This window comes from Lipophrys pholis (genome assembly GCF_963383615.2).
Source record: "Lipophrys pholis genome assembly, chromosome: 18".
Taxonomy (NCBI): Eukaryota; Metazoa; Chordata; class Actinopteri; order Blenniiformes; family Blenniidae; genus Lipophrys; species Lipophrys pholis.
In genome coordinates this window covers 17,055,108-17,074,788 of record NC_137646.1, presented here as the reverse complement: position 1 = coordinate 17,074,788, position 19,681 = coordinate 17,055,108, and the positions used below count along the sequence as shown (strand labels likewise).

Here is a 19,681-nt window from a genome sequence, read left to right as displayed (position 1 = left end):
GGCAGTGATTCAACAGGAAAATAAACCATCTCTGATCCTCAGCATGGCTTCGAGGAAACATTAGGAGAACTGAGCTGCCTCCAAACTCACAGTAAATCTACCATCACCAATGTTTCATTTGAATATGGATTTGTGTCCATCTGATTAAAACTAAATCTACATTGCTGATTACTTTTAGTATTTTTGGTAGTTTGTTTGGTCTCTGATGAGTCATGCCGGATACATTTTCTTCAATATCCACTGAAAGGTCCACTGTGCTGTTAGCTGTCTGCTTTTTGGAGTTGGTTAAGTGCTGTAAACTCACTTTGGAGTAATTTTTCATCAATAGATACCTAACTTTTGAAATCACTTTATTTGTACTACGGTAACTGTTATATATCGACAACATGGCCTCCAGGGTACTTGTGAAGGCCGTCCTGGTTACCAGGTGTCTTCTGCTACCCACTGGTCACGCCTGTCCTACTGATTATAGTGAGTGAATGCAGATGGTGCAAACCACAGACAGCTTGTAAACAAAGTGTAACAATTCAACATACCGTACTTCCATTTAGGTACTTTTTGGGCATAATGTCTCATCACATGTAATCAAAGACAAAATCAACTAGGATTTTAGTCAGATGAAGGGATTTGTTTTAATCTGAATTTGAAAAACCGAGACTAATTGATATATTTAGAGACGATTACCTTGTTACAAACTATATGAGGAAGTCAGATTATGTCCAAGTATTCAGCTTCAAACTCATTCAGTGTGATGTGAGCGAGTGTGAAGGGAAAAAAAAAAAAAAAACCTTAATACATCTGTCTAGTGGCTCAATATAGCACACTCACACATCCTCCTGATATTGTTCAAGTCTATAGTGAATACAAACAATTAACTATAGCCACTTAGAAGACCTGAAATCAATAATTAGAACTAATTGAATTTGACGATGGCAATAGAGACTGTATCATGACTGACGCTATATCTTGCATATCTTAAGCAGGTGAGGGCCATCTCTCTGCCTCTCCTCCATAATGACAACTGAGCAACCGTGACCCTTTGAAGTTAATTGCACGAGCAGCTCACTAAGAGTAATGTTAAATTACATGCTTTAATCTAACAACAGCCACATCAATCATAATGTGAACGCTCTGGGCGTGAGAAAGTCCTCGCACTCTTCAGACATGGACCTGCATAAGCAGCTGCAGCACAACCACTCATTTCAACATTTCAATTAAGCTGAAACAGGTCTTCTGCCTATATGACTCCCTCGTAAACTGGAGGAAACAAGGTCGGCATCCCACTTGTGCACATACAAGACTGCGTGTGGCGCGCCAGTCCCTTTCGTTTCTTCATTGCATCCGTACTTGGTGGTGACGGGTCTTTATGCTTCATGCATTCTCTCATGAGTGAATGTGTAAATTGCATTATAACTGAAGGATAAGGTCTTCCTTCAATTATTAATTCTCATATCTTGGAAAACTCAAGTGCTCCTAAGAGTTTTAATTGCATAAAAATGCATACATAAAATGTCTCCATTTCTAACAAATACTTTATCTCTGCAGGCAGCTTACTGTCTAAAGAGCCCCACGGTCCTGTCATACCCTATTTGCTGCCTTTGTCCCAGTGTTACGAAATCTACAACATAAATCTATATGGCGCTTCATTTCCATGTTACTCTCGACAGACACATCTAGGACTCCACACCACCCGTCTTGCCATGGTTTAGATCCCATTTGAAACAGCTCCCTCTAGGCGATCCTGACGGAGTCTCTTTCTTCCCTCGAAGAAGCCGGTGCACTGTTAAGGCCATGTGATGTTCTACAGACAGTTGGAAGTGTCACTTGTGCTGCGTTATCCTTCTCTCTTCTCTGTCAAAGCTGAACCACAGTGGCAGGCATGACTCACTGAAGTGCGGTACTTTCTAATGACATGAGAGCGGAGGCTGAGTCAATCTGACCTGACAGTCTTGCATAAATCACGGCCCTTCGATTTAAGTTGCTTTGAGGAGTGTCAACAAATCCACAGGAGGAATATTAGACTCTGCTGTAGGTAGGGACTCCGCCTTTGAGAACTCATTATGGGGTGTCTCCCTTCATGCTGTGCCCGGCTGTGTTGACTGAATTGCCAAGCTTATTTCTGATTCACTGTCAGAAGCCTGCATTTTAAATTCCCGGCTGGTGGAGTAGCACACACCACCACCCTCAAGTCCAATTCAGGTGAAATACATGGATTTTCTTGGGAGAGTTTTGAGGGGTGAGCTTCAATCCTTTGATTGTTCAGTAATATTCAAAGAAAAATAACCTAGGCTTTGGGAAAGGTGTTTGGAAGTCGAGCAATAAAGGTGGTTAAAGATTAATAATCTTCGACGAACGATGAGGCTCCCTCAACCTGCAGAACATTTTGAATACCACTGTCCTACTAGGTGTTGAAATCTGAAAAAACAGTTCTCTGTTTATTCTTGTGAGACCGCAGGGGAAGAACAGAAGGTTTTCCAAACGTAAACAACCTTGTCGGTTACCTAAAACACACTTGTTAAGTAGTATCACGCTGCACGAGCAATGGATCATACAGGGAGTGCAAAGATGCAGCTTTAATGTTTGTTATGTTATGTTTGTCTTCATTTAATCCTAACAAAGAATAACACGGTTCCTGATATTTGTCCTTAAAATGCAAAATCGGGATTCCTTGATACTTTGAAAAGAGTCTATTTGCACCAACCCCAAGACTGAGGTGTCAATAAAACCCCCCCGATTGTACTCTTACAGTAAAGTCCAGTCAGTTAGCATGGACATTGTTTTATGCTTCAGACTCAGGCAGGCTCATGAAGGACATAAAATAACTGCCAAAAAGGCAAAAATCAAAACAGAACTCAAGCCTATAACCATGAGACTGTAATGTTTTCAAAGCTGTTGCATCCGTAGTATTACCTGCCATTTCAACGTTGTATTTCAGACAGCGCCTTACTAGAGTTGTACAATAAAGTACATTTACCCCACTGCTGACCCTGACTGAGCAATGGATTGATTCTGACACATCTCAGTTAAATCGAGCAAGAGTTGCAGACACGCCTGTTTTTACATGTCTCAAACAGCAGAGCATGCGAAAGAGGAACGTCCAGGGGATGAACAAGAATTCTGGAACAAACAACAAAACATATTGAAGTCATTTTCTAGACCATAAAACCACAATGCAGGTTAACATACCAAGAAAACATAAGTACCGTTATGGACCGATACTCATTTGTGAATCCTCCCTGCTTGTTTTTTTTTAATAAGGTATTTGATGATCATCATTTTAAAGTAGAGGTGTTAAACGTATGGCCCGCGGGCTAGAGCCGGGCCACCAGAGAGTCCAATCAGGTCTGCAAGATGACATTTGCCAGATTTTAGAAATTATGAAATTAACTGCAATATATTTATTTGACCACCAGGGGCATGCAGACTTATAACTGAGTCAGTCCAGGTCATCAGGATTACTACACAGCTGCAGAAATATGTCTACATTAAAGATGATTTCTAGAATTTCACCAGTTCTTCTGATCATAACACGAAGCAGCCTACCATATTCTTTGTGGCCAAATGTTTCATGCATTTGAAGATGTAAATAGTACAACATATATCCATTGTGATCTGAAAATTGAAATGCATCTATATAAATGGTGAGCTGAATGAATATTGGCATTATATGAAATTGCAGTTTTTAATTCAAATTTCGGGTTTGTCAAGTGTTGTAAAAAAGATAGTTCATTAAATGTGAACTTGATAATATAATAAATAGTACTTTGTTTCACAAAAACAAAGACAGAGATTGAGAGTTAGTTATTAATAGATTATAATGCTATGTATTTGTTATTATTTTAGCATTTTGTTTATAGTTGTTGCATTACTCCTTTATGTAATTCGTCACCTTTAAACCAAGAATAAATGTAGTTCAATAATGTGTTTTAATGAAGATAATAGTTTTACCCGATATTTATATCTTATTTCAATTATGATTCCTCAACAAATTTTGAAAAGACAAAACAAAACAGATTTTTCCTGAAGCTTTTTGGTGTCCCACAGGGAAAGCCCACCCCACACATTTGAACACCAGAGCTCTAAGGATAATGTCTTTCTGTCGGCCTTTATTCATGTGATTTATTTCCAGAGAAACTGATGAGGAAGCAACGTGAAGAGTGCCACTGCGCAACACTTCGCTTCTAATCTTGCCGTTAATCATTCCACTTGAAACTGTTCAACAACAAAAGGCCTGTTTTTCTCCCACTCCGAAATCAAGGTAATTATATATTTTTCACCGGACAAACAGGCGAGGACTTCAAGCCGCGGTTTACAGAAGGGTTTCACACCACCATGAGGCAATGCAGAGGAAATACCTAAGCAAAAGACGACCAGAGAAGATCGTCTTTCTCCAAAGAGTTTAAAATAAAAATAAAAAAATGAAATCTCCACTGACACCCTCAGGTAGACACAAAACATTTTTAACAAGAGGAAACAAGAGTAAACATGAGCAAATAGATTTCTAGATTTCCTGGGATTGTGTAATACACAGAGCTGGTGCACACACTGAACGTTGCTCCTGTCACCCCCCCCCCCCCCCCCCCCCCCCCCCACAGGCACCAGTTGAAACCATTCATTTGAATAATGCAGAGCTATTAGTTATATTAAAGATAGGCCGCGTTACAGAACAGCTAACTTTTATGGCTTCGGGCACTTATCTGCAATATTGGCTGCAGCTCATGGAAGAACAGAGAGAGCAATTTAATCAAATGTGAAAGACCTAAACACCAGTGAAGACAGATGTAAGATGGTTGCAAGTGATGATCAAGAAGCTGGAAGGAGAACGGCGCGATTCTGTTTCATTATTGGAAACGAACAGTGGCTGTGTTACTACGATACTGGGGGCGGGGGGGGGGGGTTATGTGTCTGTCAATGTCACGTCTTCTCAGGATCACGGTTCAAGGCGAACAGCAAGGATAAAGGGAGGCATGGAGGGGAACTGGTACATTGCTGAGAGGGTGCTGGTAGGTCAAAAGACCTTCAGCTGAGTTGACGCTGGTGGATATTGTGCTCTTCAGTGATTTGAAGGATATAAAGTAGCGTCTCGTGTGTGATGCCAATAGGCCAGGAAACCCAACGCAACAGAGCGCAGTACGGGTTTCTGTGCGAAAGGCTGAAGGGTTGATGTTTAAAGAAGGAGGTTAACTTGACATATATTGTCAAAGCTTTGCTTGCACTACAGTTTTTGACAATCGCTTGTTTGCGCAGGGTTTTAGACTACACTAAACACTAAATCTATTGTAATTTCAGACATTATATATATATATATATATTTCCCAAACATCAAGAGACAATCCTCCAACTCGTGGGATAAAATACTGCAATGACTGTTATATTGTAAAATACTGTATTGATGTGACCAGTACTCAAACGACAAAGTTAGTAAATTGTATACTATAGATGGAATCAATTCTTGATTAGCAAAAAATGCAAATATCTGTAGAGGAACAGTTTCTGTTTTTCCTTTTTTTCACAGTTTGCCTTTTTAGTGGAAAAACAAACACATGACATTAGCTCAGTCTGTTTAGGCTATTCAAATTGATATTCATATATAATAGCTGCCATTCTTTTACATTTCCCGGACCAATATTGTAGACAGAGACAAGCTCCCCATCCCAACATCATTATATTTAACTGTCTCGCTGGCAATGTGCACTAATGTTATCTAATACTATCAACAGTGAGGTAGATTTTTCTGGCTTATGCGCGAGAATTGCTTTTCCGTCTTTGCCTCCTAAATGGCAAACTAAGCAAACAAATCACACTGGTGTATAAGGGCATGGGAAAACCACCGATTCCAAGGATGTCTGAAAAATGTATTTGCAGTGCAGCTCTCATAGTGCAGATCTCAGATAATTTTCTTTCAAAACTGCAACCACCCACAGGCTTCTAAAGCTCCAGCTGGCAAGCAATCCTGAGGAGAACAGATTCTACCCCAGCAGGGGCCATAGGGATGCAGCAGGAGAGAGTAAAAGAAGCTCATTCTGTTGATTAAATTTAGTTGATTTAGCTGTTTGCCTTCTCCAGGGTGACTTGGAGCTCGCAAAATACCAACCTTAAATGGTGGATTCGAACCGAAAAGCATCACATTTGATATGGAAAGTCTTTGTTTTAGGACAGTAGTGGGGGCGGGGGGCGGGGGGGGTGGGGGGTGGGGGGCAATAGATTCTATCCCAGAGTTAACATCATGTTTCTAAGATAGTTCGTAAAACAGTTTCATTTCTCTATTCAGTAATGTTCATGCCTACCTGCAGAGTACAGTAATGCACAAGTAATTGCTTTTCATGATTTCCGTTGTTCAGAGTAGACATAACTATAAAAAGCTTTGATATTTTATAAGAAGGCTGTCACAACCATGGAAATGTAGGTCTCTGTCAGTGTGTTTTTCATAAGACATTATTACATTGGAAAGCACAATCTTGTATGCAAGCACACATTTCAGGATTAGTTTCCATATTCATGTCAGACAAAATAGACATACAGTTGTAAAGAAAGGAGGGGGGGAAAAAAGCTGTAGAAATTCTGGCTGTACTTACTCATAGACTTTCAGTTTGTAACACTGGCTGTTTAAAAACAGAAACTCCCAGTCGGTTCCATAGTCTATGGCCAGCTTCTTCCGCAGATCACTGAGAAAACCAGAACACATAATAGATCAGAAGCTTATTTTCAGCAGGTTTTGAAAAAAAATACTAACATAAACCAACATTTTAGGAGATTGAAGCTACTTCAACTTTCTAAAGTATAAATTTTTTACACTTGCTTCAGTCAGGTTAAGATTACAGGGGGCTGAGGCCTGGCGGAGAGTCAATCAGCCACACATACAGAAAATTCTAATCAGCATCCAATCTCGTGATTATATCTTTAGATAGTGGCTCTAAACCCAGCATGTGAAATAAATCCCCATGTAGGCACAAAAAGAACATGCAAACTCCACCCAGAGAGGAAACAGTTCTAATCTCAACTCCATCTGGTCATTTTACTGTCGTGTTACAATATGAAATATAGTTTGCACAAATTAAATTACACTCATACAGACGATTACATAAAAATAATTGATCAAACTAAATTGTCAGCTACACTTTTGCCACCTGACTGAATTACGTTTGTTTTTTTGAAAAGGCTCCAACACGGCCGACTCTGTGCAATGTGGATTTCATAAACTTGTGCACAACAGTAAGACTGACCCCACAATATTAACTTCCAGAAAATCGAAAATGACGGCCGCATCAACACACATCAATATGCAAGCATAACAATGTCATGCAAGCGCTCTGCCCATGCCATCAGGAGACAAATTAATGACGCTAAACCAAAATATTTGATTGTAATAACACTTTCTGCTGCATTTTGATTGATTGAAAGTAGCCGTATCTCACAGCAGCGATCACACTGTGCAATAATAAGAACAATAATAATAACAAGCATTTTATTTGTGGGTCCCTTTAAGGGATGTCGAGGTCACCTCACAATGAAAGAATACAAAAATTTGAAAAACAATGAAATATGAACTAAAGTACAAAGAACAGAAGAAATAAAAGCGCCTGGTGGGATGACAATACAACACTCACGGGGAAAGACTGAACAATGAGGGAGTGAATCAGCGTTGGGGGGGGGGTCAAGGAGGAGTGAGGTCCAGATTCGAAGGAGCATAGCAACAGAATGATGTGTCCGATCAGTGATTGTCTCAGGTTTCCTTTGCCATAAGATAGACCCTGATATATCTCGTCTCCCCGTATGACATTTGAGCACCGACTTTAGGACACAAGAAGAGATATCGTCACATAATGTTCCACTTTTATTGCTTGACAGGCCAAACCTGCACGGTTCACACCAGCCTTAAGCCGTTTAAATGGCCGAACTTGATTTGTATGATATTCCTAAGTTGAAACACCTATTGTTACTGAAGTTATCCAATTATGTCATCCCAAAATCCTGACACAGTTGCCCTTCAACATGCGAGAAGTAAGCGCAGAGAAAGTTTTCGCTCTGGATATGGCCCATTTGACAAGCTGCCTTTGTAACTTCTGAATGACTCACGACTGTGCTGACAGCGTAGCTTTATTTTCCTCCCTCCTCTCAGTGGCTGACTTCTTGGATAGTGTGTTGATGAGGTGGCCCTTTAAAGCCCATTTCTATGCAGTGTCTCCAATTATCTGAGCCGGTGAGGGCTGCTCTTATTCACTAATCGCAAATAAGGCTAGTGAGCCCTATCTCTAACAGAGCACAGCCTCTCATTTCCATATTCATAACCCAGAATTGCTAATGGGGTTAACAAATGTTTAGGGAGGGTGATTGTTCCGCTTGAGGTTGATAAGGTAGGGTGGTGTAGGGGGAGGGTTCGGGGTCACAGAGGCGCTGCAGGTTGCGTAACCACGCGTGCATGTGCTTCTCAGTGGGGCAGGGGTCATAACATTCATGCAGAGTTAATTTTTTGTGGAAATTGCTCTTTACTGCACACAATGTATTGCCTAATAAGGAGGAGGCGGTAATTTCTCCCAAGCTCCAAAAGGTATAAGGACACAAATGCTTTGCGAATATTTACATACTGATAAAGGACATGGCCCGAAGATAGCATGCGGGAGAAAATCCGTATGCAGGGCTTCAAGACAGATGATAGTGAGTAATTTCACCAGAAGCAATTAAAGTAAGGTGGATAATGGAGAAATAGAGCAAGTGAAGTCACGGCAGCTCCTTTCTCCTCGTTCTCCTCACATGCAGGCATTTGTTTAGGGGGTAAAAGAAAATATCTTGACCTTTTGGTAACTGCCATTTCCGAAGTTGGCACTCCTTTCTCCTGACTGTAACGAACAGTTTGGAGGCCTACGGGCCACCGAGGCTACTTATCAGTGATTGCTGGCTGGCTTAAAGCTCTGGGAAACATCCAAGAGAGAGTAAAAGCATGTCACCGGAATTCAAATCCAAACCTACTCATGCTTTTTTTTTTTTACTCTTTCAGGTCAGGAAGTAATCAGATGTGAGAGAGTAGGCTTGAACATCAATTAAATGTCTTTCATGTTTACAAAAAACATCTAATTAGGTTCTGTCGATTAATTCTCACATATCTTTTTTTAAATGGCATAACACTTTTGGGCTATTTCAAAGCCATTGTGATATTTTTCCTGCTCAAAGTTAGAAGAGGCCTACCCAGCAGAGCACAGTGGGCAACTCATGGCATTTGTTTTTCTTCATTAAAATTAGCCTTAGGTACCACACAGTGGTAATTCACTACTGTGCAGCTTTCCCCGCTTCCTTAGCACAGAAGGATGGAGTCTATTTTAAGGCCCGCTTGGATGCCACGCCGCCCTGCTGAAACTGAAAAACGTGACAGGCGAACACATATATACATAGTGCAAAAAATCTGAAGGGTTCATCCCCGAACAAAGAAAAGCCAACCTGAGCCTCTGTGCTTTATTTTTCCTCTTACCTAATCTCCATGTTGAGGGTCTCATAGGCTTCTTCTACCTTCTTTAGATTGGTCGCCTCCCACTCCGCAGCTAGACAAAACAAAAGGTCAGACAAATTAACAATGCAGAGTTGTTGCATCTCAGCAGCTGTGTGTTGCCAAACAGTGGGCTCTTAATATAGGCTGGTAAATCTAGGACTGTGAGAGGAGCAAAGCTGCATGCAAACAGAAAAACAACACTGTATTTTCCAGGTGTGGTGAGTGCCAAAAGGCAGGCGTATTATTCTTTTTCACACTGACAACTGTGTTAACTGAGACTGAGGGAGAAAAGGAAAGAAGTCGGAGGGAGCGTGAGAACAGCAGAGGTGGGCACGGCGTCTGTGTTTGTTTCTCCTTGTCACACTTGTGTGCTCCAAGTATGACAAGAGTCTAGTGGAAAGCTAGAGAACCTCAACCTCCTTTCGTACGACTGTGACATATACACAGAGCGAGAAACTGAAAGCGGCAGTATGCAATGCGCGGACGGCCCTTGTTGTTTGTTTCGGCTGACAATGCCATGATGCCTTCAAATCTGCAGCAGCCAACAGACGCATGGCAGAATGTCAATTAACACATATAATCATGTTACTAATCAGTGCATGGTAGTCTGAGCCATTTTCACTCTCCTCTAAGCTCTGTTGTAGTTTCTCACAGAGAAACATCTTTATTTTTTTATCGGCAAACAGCTACATTATCATCCATGCTTGTATTAAATTATGTTTTAAGTCTTTTTCCAAGGACTTCAACCGCAAAGAGCCACCTAGTAATAGATACTAAGGCAAGACCTATCTTGTTTATGCACAAATAATAAAGAAAAGAAAGGCTTCCCAAGATTAAAGTGACATATTTTGAGACAAAACACTCCTATAATTATGCTAAAGAGTGATTAACCATTGCAAATATTTAGCAAGTTGAGATCTCCACACAAACACTGTACTGAAAAGATAGAGAGCAGAGATTTGTAGTGGCACATGAATAGCTATTGATAATCGCTTGTGGATCTAATGGCATGGTTTAGTCCGAACTACATAACCTCCACATTTGAGAAATATTCAAAATCTATTGGAATGAGGAGGAATCAGATTTAAAGAGAGACTTATAGGAATGTATTTTACAGTTTTGACACTGATGGACATGCAGATGTGTCAGTGTTTTCAGTAACTGAGCTGGTCCATCTCTAATGACAAACAAACCGTTGAAAAGCTGCTCCAACCAAACCCAGAGGTCGTACGGTAAGAACCACGTTTGGAAGCTGTGGCAGTGCCGGCCTGACTCCTAATTAGCATGTTCCATGCATGTGGTCTCAGCTGGTTGCCCATAAAGAAACCCTACTTCCCTCCACACACACTTCCTATCCCCCAGTGCCTATTTCTTTGCCGTATCTAGTGCAGATTTAGTGTGTCGAAGAAGCAAGCTGTGATTTCTTTTTTTCTTTTTTTTTTCATGCTGCACTGGCTATTTTTTACAGTACCAAGAAGAGGGGCTCAGATCTCTCCTCCAACCCCTGATACACTCAAAACCTTGCACACAAGGACGGTCCCTCCAGTCCTCTCAGATTCCCTTTTTTTTCCCCCCGCTTTCTTTCTTTTCCGCTCTCTGTCTCACACACACACACACACACACAAATCATTGGACTCAGCAATGACAAAAGGAGACGCAAAACCCCAAGTGGGTGACATTTGACCTGCCGCTGCAGCCCAGCTGTATATGGAGAGAGGTGATGGTGAGAGGGGGAGGAAAAAAGAAGACTGGGAGAGCAGCCAGGCGTACAGATGTACTCCAAACACGCGGTGAGTAAATCCTCTTGAATGGTCTCTGCACTAGTCAGGCCCAACACAACCTGAAGCCCGCGTACAATGCAGGACTCCACGCTTACAGTCTGATGACCACAAGAATTAGATTAAAGGTCACATGGTCTTTGTATGTCACAGCATGACAATCACATTGTGAGCACAGCCATCCAATAACTGATTAGGCCTGTGTTCCTGTATAATAATCACAATTAGATTAGTGCAAAGGCATGAATTATGGTTTAAGAGATGGAAAATGTGGGTCATGTGATTTTGAAAGTCATATGACATTCCCTTTGTCAGAATAGCCTATTGTACTTTAATAGAAGCTATCAGGAGGCTTGTTAAATCACAGAGGCCAAACATAAAAATAGTAGAGGAGGAATACACTGTGTATTGGAAGCCATTTTCCACCAGAAACCTCCTGAGTGTTCATACCTTGAGCCAGAGACCGTGGTTGCTCTGTTTACATGCGAGTGGATCAATAGGCAAAGCAATTCTTTCGCAGGTCTAAGAAAAGCAGCCGGAAAGTCGGTGCAACGCGCGCCGCAGCCATGCTTAACCAAACAAAGGCTACGCAGAGAGGCCACCCTTCGACGCTCCACTCACACACGCAGCAGACACCTTCATGTCGACAAACGGGCGCATGTAGGAGTTTGCTTTGTTGTCTGTAAAAGTCTGCGCTTTAGAATAAAGACTGGCAGCATGCTCAAGATTTCACGATGATTCTTACTCAGTATCCTTCATAACCCCTATTACTCACCGCCATCTATCATCCCCATTTTTTTATTTTTTTTTTATCTCCCCCATTTGGTTTTGACTTTAACTTTCTCCTCGCCCTCAATATTTTCCGCATAAGCTCCTCGGAGTCTTCCTGTCACCCTCACCTCCGTCTCTCCAGCTCCATTTTCTCAGTTTCTCCCCTGAGCTGAAGAACTTGTTACGACTGCAGAGTCGGGACGACTAAAATACAGGGTGAGGATTCCTGTAATGAAATGTTCATAGCACGGTCTAACAATGAACAAGAAGTCTTACAGATGCTGTCTGGGCTGGCGATAGCATTAATAGCCCCCTGCTGGCATGAAACGGGACTGCCTGAAGGTGCAAATTACTCTTCCCTTTTCATGAAAATAGGCAACGTCATTAAAACCCTTTTAACAAAGCTTATGACTGTTTGCATTTTAATCTTGTCGAGAAAGTGTTGAAACCACAGACATGTGCATTTGATCGAGATGGAGCCGTTCTTTTCTTATTAAATCTTAGACACAGCAAACCGAAATGCCAAACGTTTAATTGGGAGCCAGGGTAACACTTCCATTTTCTTCCCTTTCTCTCTTTATCTGTCAAAATCTCACAAATGATTCTGAAACTGTAGCACAGGCTGCTGGGAGTTGAGGAGAGGTCAATCTCGCCCCCTGCATAATCGTTGTGTTGGAGTGTCTGATTGTATTAGGGTTGAGTGAATAACAGTAGCTGGCAGAAATAGCATCATATTTTGAACTATCAGTGCAATTCATAGCCTTGTGACTGACTCAGTTTGTATTCATTCTCCCACACTCTCCTGCAACTCTTTTTTTCTCCCTCCACAGTGGTTGAAGGACAAGCGCAGCACCACCGCAAGCATGTAAGGGAATTAAGAATGGCTCCATTCACTACACAACTGTCATTATAACAAATTATATAAGCCATTACTGTAGATGGCGGGCATCAGTGACCACACATAATGTGATTTAATGATCGGAGTAAAGTCAGACGGTTGAACAGCAAAGCTTTACAATGCTTAGAAAAGAAATTCCACATTACCCGATGTACATACTGTATATGGGCTCTGGCTGGTATTGACCCCCAGAAGATCAATCCGTGAGGCCTTAAAGCTTACATGTACCAATAAACAGCACGTATGGGTGCAAAACATTAGTGCTGAAACAATTACAGAAGCTGATTAATGATCTGACAAGGAAAGTAATCAATTAAAGTAAAAAAGTGATTTGTCAAGAACAATCGGCAAAACTGCCTGATTGCTTTGACTGCGGCGTTGCTCTTATTTCATAAGCCTGAGAATAGACAATAGCACATTTCTAAGCTTGTTCAGTATCAGCACGGAACAAAACATGCTACCTAAAAATATCATTGGAACATCAGACAGAGTTGTGGCCTTCTTTTCTTTGCAATAAATCATAATTGTATGAATGAAAACACTGTACTTTTTTTTGAGGGGGGGGGGGTTACAAATTCTGCAACCATGAGGAACTTTTACAGCCACGTTATATCACTTTCACACCCCTGAACACTCTTCACCAGATCAGCCCCATTAACACACTAACACAACAGTGACGGCAGCCAGCATGCAAGATGCTCACAGACCGTCGAGGTCTACAGTGGGCTCGATGTCTTGCCGTCATCACTCCAACACGTGACCGGGGAGAGATGGAGAATCCAAGATGCCAACCCTGAGATTGGTATACGACTTGCTCTACCAGCTGAGCCACAGACATCTCAAGGTGGACACGGGATCCTCAGCCACAGAATAAAATATTGCTCTCTCATAAATGCCGCTGCTGTACTAGCATCCTTATTTACTACGACACGGGGCACGATCCTCGAATCAGAGTAAAAAAAAAAAAAAAGGACAAATAATTTATCAGCAATTACAATTAAAACACTGACAGAAAAAAGGAAATCGTTTTATTGCTACAACTGACCTGTTAGGGGGTAGGATACAGTGTTGGAGATAACTGTGGTGCTATCAGTTGCGTTTTAATTGCATTTCCCTAAGAAGTACATAAAGTAGTAGTAACAGTAAAGACAGCAGGAGAATGTACCCTCACACAGTAAGGCAAAGAGGCTCCACTGTGCACTAGCATCTCTGACTTTATTTGTGATTGCAGAAAGAAGAAGCCAAGATGCATGTGTTGGCCTCACAAAGTTTTTGCTTCTGCCTGTGCTTAAAGCAGAGGGTAAAGCTCTTTGTGACCGTCACTATAAATTTAAGAGTGTCAGAGTACTAGCCAAATAAGATTAGAATCGAATAACATTAGATCTTTTTTTTTTTTTCATTTAATTCTGTTAATTTAAAAAAATAAAAAATAAGAAAAAAAGTACAATAAATCTTGCAGAGGTTTTGTAGTCTGTTGTTTACCAATAGGAAATCTCCAATTAATGGTGGGACTGACTGGTTACAACTTCACTCATCGCTACAGTTGCAAGTGTGAGAGCACATAAACAAACATACAAACACCACCCACTGTAAATTGCACAATGTGTGAAAGACACAACACTGAGAATCTCATGGCCACAGCAACTTCTGAAATATTGCAGAACTAATTGACAAGTCTGGGTTTGGTGGCGGGAGAGGGCTATCTTATGTGCAGAGTCTGCATGTTCTCCACGCACATGTCCAGAAACTTGTGTTTAAGGTCAATTGCAGACTGTAAAATGTGAATGTATGTGACTGTCTCTTATTGTTTGCCCTGTGATGGACTGATGACATGTTCAAGGTGTATCCTGCCTTCACCCAGTCAGCTGAAATTGGTTCCAGCACCCTATGATCCTAAGTTGGATAAAGAGTATGGATGGATGGATGGATGGATGGACAGACGGACAAATGATCCCTATAGCAAAACACTGAACACCTAACCACCAAAACATCCTTTTAAATGTGAAAATATAACTTTTGTTCTTTTAAATGTACATTTGTTTGGTGAAAAACACTGTGGATAAACATATGTACCTTTTTTTCATCCCATACACTCTTAATTTCAAAACAAAATAAACATATCAAGCTGAGACGACCTAATAAAGATGCAGTGATAAGAGTAAAGTGCATGTGAACGCAGTGAGGTCTGGTGCTCATAGTACGATCATGATGGATAATTACTATGTAACATTTAGATGTAGATGGAGGAGGGGGCCCAATGAGCAGAATAAACAGTCTGCGTGGAGTGAGTTCACTCTGCAACAACTGGGTGCTGTTTATGAATATGTATGATGTAACAAACGCCTAGAAGCTGACCTACTTCTGTGTCTCCTCTGCACATGACTTGGTCCCCTTCCGGGGTAACTGTCATCTTGCAACATACTGTAATAGCAGGAAGCATGCGACTCTCGTGTACAAATCAACATGCTCCCGTTTGATGGTTTTGCAAGTGATAATCACCTCCTGCTGAGGGAACGCGCTCAATAGGAGGTTTGTGCAGCAGTGGGAATATTCCGGGCACTGTGACGGGAGGTTACTCACCCAGCGAGCGCATGACATGAGCTTTTGCTTACCTAAGTGTGGATGTACAGATCAAACCCATCAATTTCGAGCCCGCCAGGGGAGTCGTGTTTAGGAAAATAAATGACTAAGACGGGAATGTTTACTCACGTAGTCATGTGATATGAATCTAAATGGATGCAGGAAATAGAATAAATGTGTGATGGACAAGTATGTTCAGACAAAAAAGAGCTCTCGACATAACTGGGGCTGCACACTGGAGAGTACTCGTCTGCACCAGCTCATAAAATATCTTTATCTGGGATCATCTTGGTACGGTGCCAAACACGGTTAGCTTCAGGAGCCGGCAAAGAAAAAAAATCTATTTCAGACAACCTAAGAGACAGAAAGCTGGCAGCCGCTCAAATCAGACTTCCAACATTTGATAAGTGAAAATGGGCTAATTTGGTGTATCCCTCGAATGGTTGCAATCCAATACATTCCTCCCGTGGCTATCAAAACACACGAACAAGGGTGAGTGAGGGTGAAAAGCAAATCGTTTCAACCTCTCAACTGCTTAATGGAGGAGGAGAGAAAATGCACTGGTAAGTCATTGTATAGCAGGAGGGAGCACACTACACTTTTTCACCCGACTCTTCTCTCCGCTCTCTCTTCTGTCGATCCGGCACTCAAGGTGAGCACAATTATGTCTCAAGGACGGGCTGCCCTCGGCCGGGGTCAGAGGCCTCGCCGAGCACCACATTAATGGCAAACCCCTCCTGTTTAACATTTCACATCTGATTTAGAAAGTACTGAACAGAGCCTTTAATTAACATCAGCCTTCGCTGAGGTTTGTAACCTGCCAGTGCGCCAGTCCCCCGTGCTCCCTTACACACCGAGGCGCCACAGCCTCACATGCCAATTCATTTGCTGAGTGCTGAGACGCCTTGGCTTAGGAAGAGCTCCCTGGTCACCCCGATGTGGACCGAGGGACACAGTGAAGCAACAGCATGTGGGAGACAGAGGTGTAGGAGTGCAATTTATGCCTGAGCGTGTGAGATGCAAGATGCTTATTAAATAACTTGCGAAGTTTAGCAGCAGAGTTCTAACAGAGAGCATTCAATAAAGCAAATCCTGCTGATTCCATGAGATGTGTAGCCTAAACATGTTCATATCTGCTCTGTAACGCTTGTATGGAGTCGTGTCTCCCATCAGGTGCATATATTTACATGCAAACTCCCAGGATGAGCTCAAACTGAGCTACACACAGCAGCATTATTGAAATAACCAACATGACAAACACAACAGCATCGATTGAACAGCTGTAAATATGCTGGTCCAATTGACAACAAAATTATCCTCCCCCTTTGCAAACAGCGAACAGCATGGAGATGGACCTTGCGGAAGACTGACAGTGGTGACACCAGCTGTGTTGTTTGATTTAGAGCCGGTGGCTCTGACTAAAAGACAGGAGGCTGAACCGGAGGTGGCAGACCTGAGGATGTGGAGGTTTTTACTTGGGAGTGAGCAGATTGGACAGGATTAACCCTTTACAGGGCACTATAATAGGACGAACTTGTACATTTTGAGTTTAAAATGTAACCCCACGGTGTTTAAAGGTGAGTTTTAAACTAAGGATACACCGCCATACGTTCCAGTTATAGAATCACATCTATGAGCATAATCACACAGACTTAACACACACTAAAAGGGCACTGGAGTCCTACAATACAATAGTATTTACACAACAGCACAGAAAATACGACTTTTGATTAAGATAAACGCATAAATGAGGCACAGTAACTGGGGATCTGAGATGCTGTGCTATAGCAAAGGGGCCAAACATGAAATGAAATTAGAAGAAATACTGGCGAAATAACACTGACCTAATGAATTAACACAACTATTTATTCCATTCTTTTTATTATTTCCTTCTTTTTTTTATTTAGAAACAAAAACCAGAGATGCAGAAGTTACTAAATATTGTAACCGAGGTTTGTTCATGTATGTAGGGGAGATGAGAGTCTTGTAGGGAAGTGATGCAAGAGAAGAGGGGGGCGATTTGTTGTGATAAGGGACGGATACAGGAGACAGCTGGTGTTAGAGGAAGGTGATCTGAAGTGGCGACTCCTTGGATGAGAACGCCGGAAGTAGAAGAAGAAAAAAGAAGAAGAACTTGTAAATATTGGTCAAGCGGTAAGCAAGACCTCGATATTCCCCTGCCTCTACAGCAGGTGCAAGACAGCACTGCAAACAATGCAACAGGGGATCAAAGGGCGGCGAGTGTGTGGGTGACCATGTTAGACCTAAAGCGTGAGGTCGTTGGCCCCTGAGAGACGAACTATATCGTAACATCTTTCGGGAAGATGTGCACTCACCCCAAAACAAAGCAGTTTTGGGGGATTTGAGGAGGACCGGTTAAGAAGAAATTGTTTGCGTTGGTGACTCGAGCAAACCAGAAACTTCTCCAAGATGACGTAGGCCAATATGTCCTTATGAGATGTCGTTTTAGATTTGTTTGCATTATAGACCAATGCCGAATCGTTGACACTTAGATGGTCACAATAACAGTGACTAATATGTGATTCTAAATGCCAAGGATCAAGAAGCAAAGGTGGAATTCTACATTTTAGTTAGGTTGTCTCTGAATTTCAGCTCACCTCGCACAGAATAGATGCCGGACTGTCATTTCTACCAGTTAAAGTGTGTTTTCTAGGACATTTTTGACAATGTATTGATCCTAATAATACAAGGCAGGTATTCAGGGCTCACTCCGGTGGCTCGATTTACCTCCAGAATTTATATGTATCTAAATATCAATGATGCCTTTTCCCTCCATGATAATACTGTTTTTCTCTCAGCGCTGAAAAACACAAATAATCCCCTGCTAGGTATCTCTGCAGTGTTTTGGTGTCATTTATCATAGCGAGTATCACATTAGCTAGTCAGCAGAAGGAGGAAGGTTCTGGATGTTTTAACAGCCCAGTACACAATAAATATATGTACTAATATGCTTTAGCTTGTAGATAAATTCCCACATAATTCTTATACTTGTTCTGCTGAGTTTGATCATTTTTATCCATCCCTAATGTAATCGGACTACTTTCCTTTGAAAGAGTGGGAAACCTTTCTTCCGATGATGACATTGCTTACAAAACAAAAATAAAGAAAGTGAATTAAAACTTGCAGCAACTGAAATCAAATCAACAGATGTAATTCAAGAAAATTGAACCCCCCCAAAAAAACATGTTTCCAAAAATATAATAGGCACGCTCATTAATCACACGCACACGCACATGCACACGCACACACACACGCACACGCACACGCACACACGCACACACTAAAATGCTACAAACAATAAGGGAATACTACTCACAACTTATAAACAATAATTAAACATGCAGGAAAAACACTGAAATACATTTATCGAAAGAATTACAAATACAAAAACAAACATGATTAAAATAAACTACAGTCTGAGAAGGTAAATGTACTTATGTGACACACAATAAAATACCGTGTAAATAAAGTGAAGTACTGGTGTGCACTGTGTGCCCCAGGCCTGTTCAGACCACACAGGAGGGTACGATTCAAAGCAAAGGCAAGCAGAACTGCAGTGCACTGCTCCACTCCCTGTGACACTCCCCCTACTGAAGCACATGGTGAGTTAAAACACTCAACAGAAAGAAATCCTCACTGCACCTCAGGATAATAGCAGAACACCTGCACAGAGATTGGGCCCATGAGCTCGAGCAATGACAAATCTGCTTCCTGATACCCATTTAACTGGCAGGAGATCAGCTGGGTAAAAAAAAAAAAAAGAAAAGAAAAGAAGAGGAAAAAGTTGCTCCTGAGGTTTCAGAAAATGGATCCAGAGTGGCAGTTAGTGGCTTATAATCTGTGGCAGGCATTGGCTCTGTTTGCAGTAAGTGGTTACTGGGAGGCTGAAACTGCATCATGACCGAAAGCAGCAGTGTTAGCACTGCAGATCTGCGAGGAACAGATGAGGAAGCACAAAGGACAGAGCCGACAAAGTGAACACAGTCAGCCGTAACTCAGCAAGGACCCAGCTGAAATAGGAGCAAGGATGCGAGCACCGCAGACAGCACCAGTTTGTGCCTTGTAAGTCAGCACCATGGAGAGCTCATGCTGAGCAGGCACCATGGAAAACAGACCGCACAGAAAAGGCTGGGCTGGTTAGTCACTGTGCTG

The 19,681-nt window shown here is 41.8% G+C and overlaps 1 protein-coding gene across 2 annotated transcripts in view; it reads right to left on the bottom strand.

The window, feature by feature from the left end:
• LOC308123896 (glucosidase 2 subunit beta-like) overlaps window positions 1-19,681 on the bottom strand; it is a 141,540-nt gene that overhangs the window by 39,557 nt on the left and 82,302 nt on the right. For both annotated transcript variants that reach the window (XM_080486621.1, XM_080486622.1), the window contains exons 11-12: window positions 9,464-9,533; window positions 6,576-6,665 (exon numbers count right to left, since the gene is read on the bottom strand). In XM_080486621.1, coding sequence (XP_080342747.1) covers window positions 6,576-6,665; window positions 9,464-9,533 — 160 coding nt within the window. The remainder of the gene's footprint in view (window positions 1-6,575; window positions 6,666-9,463; window positions 9,534-19,681) is intronic.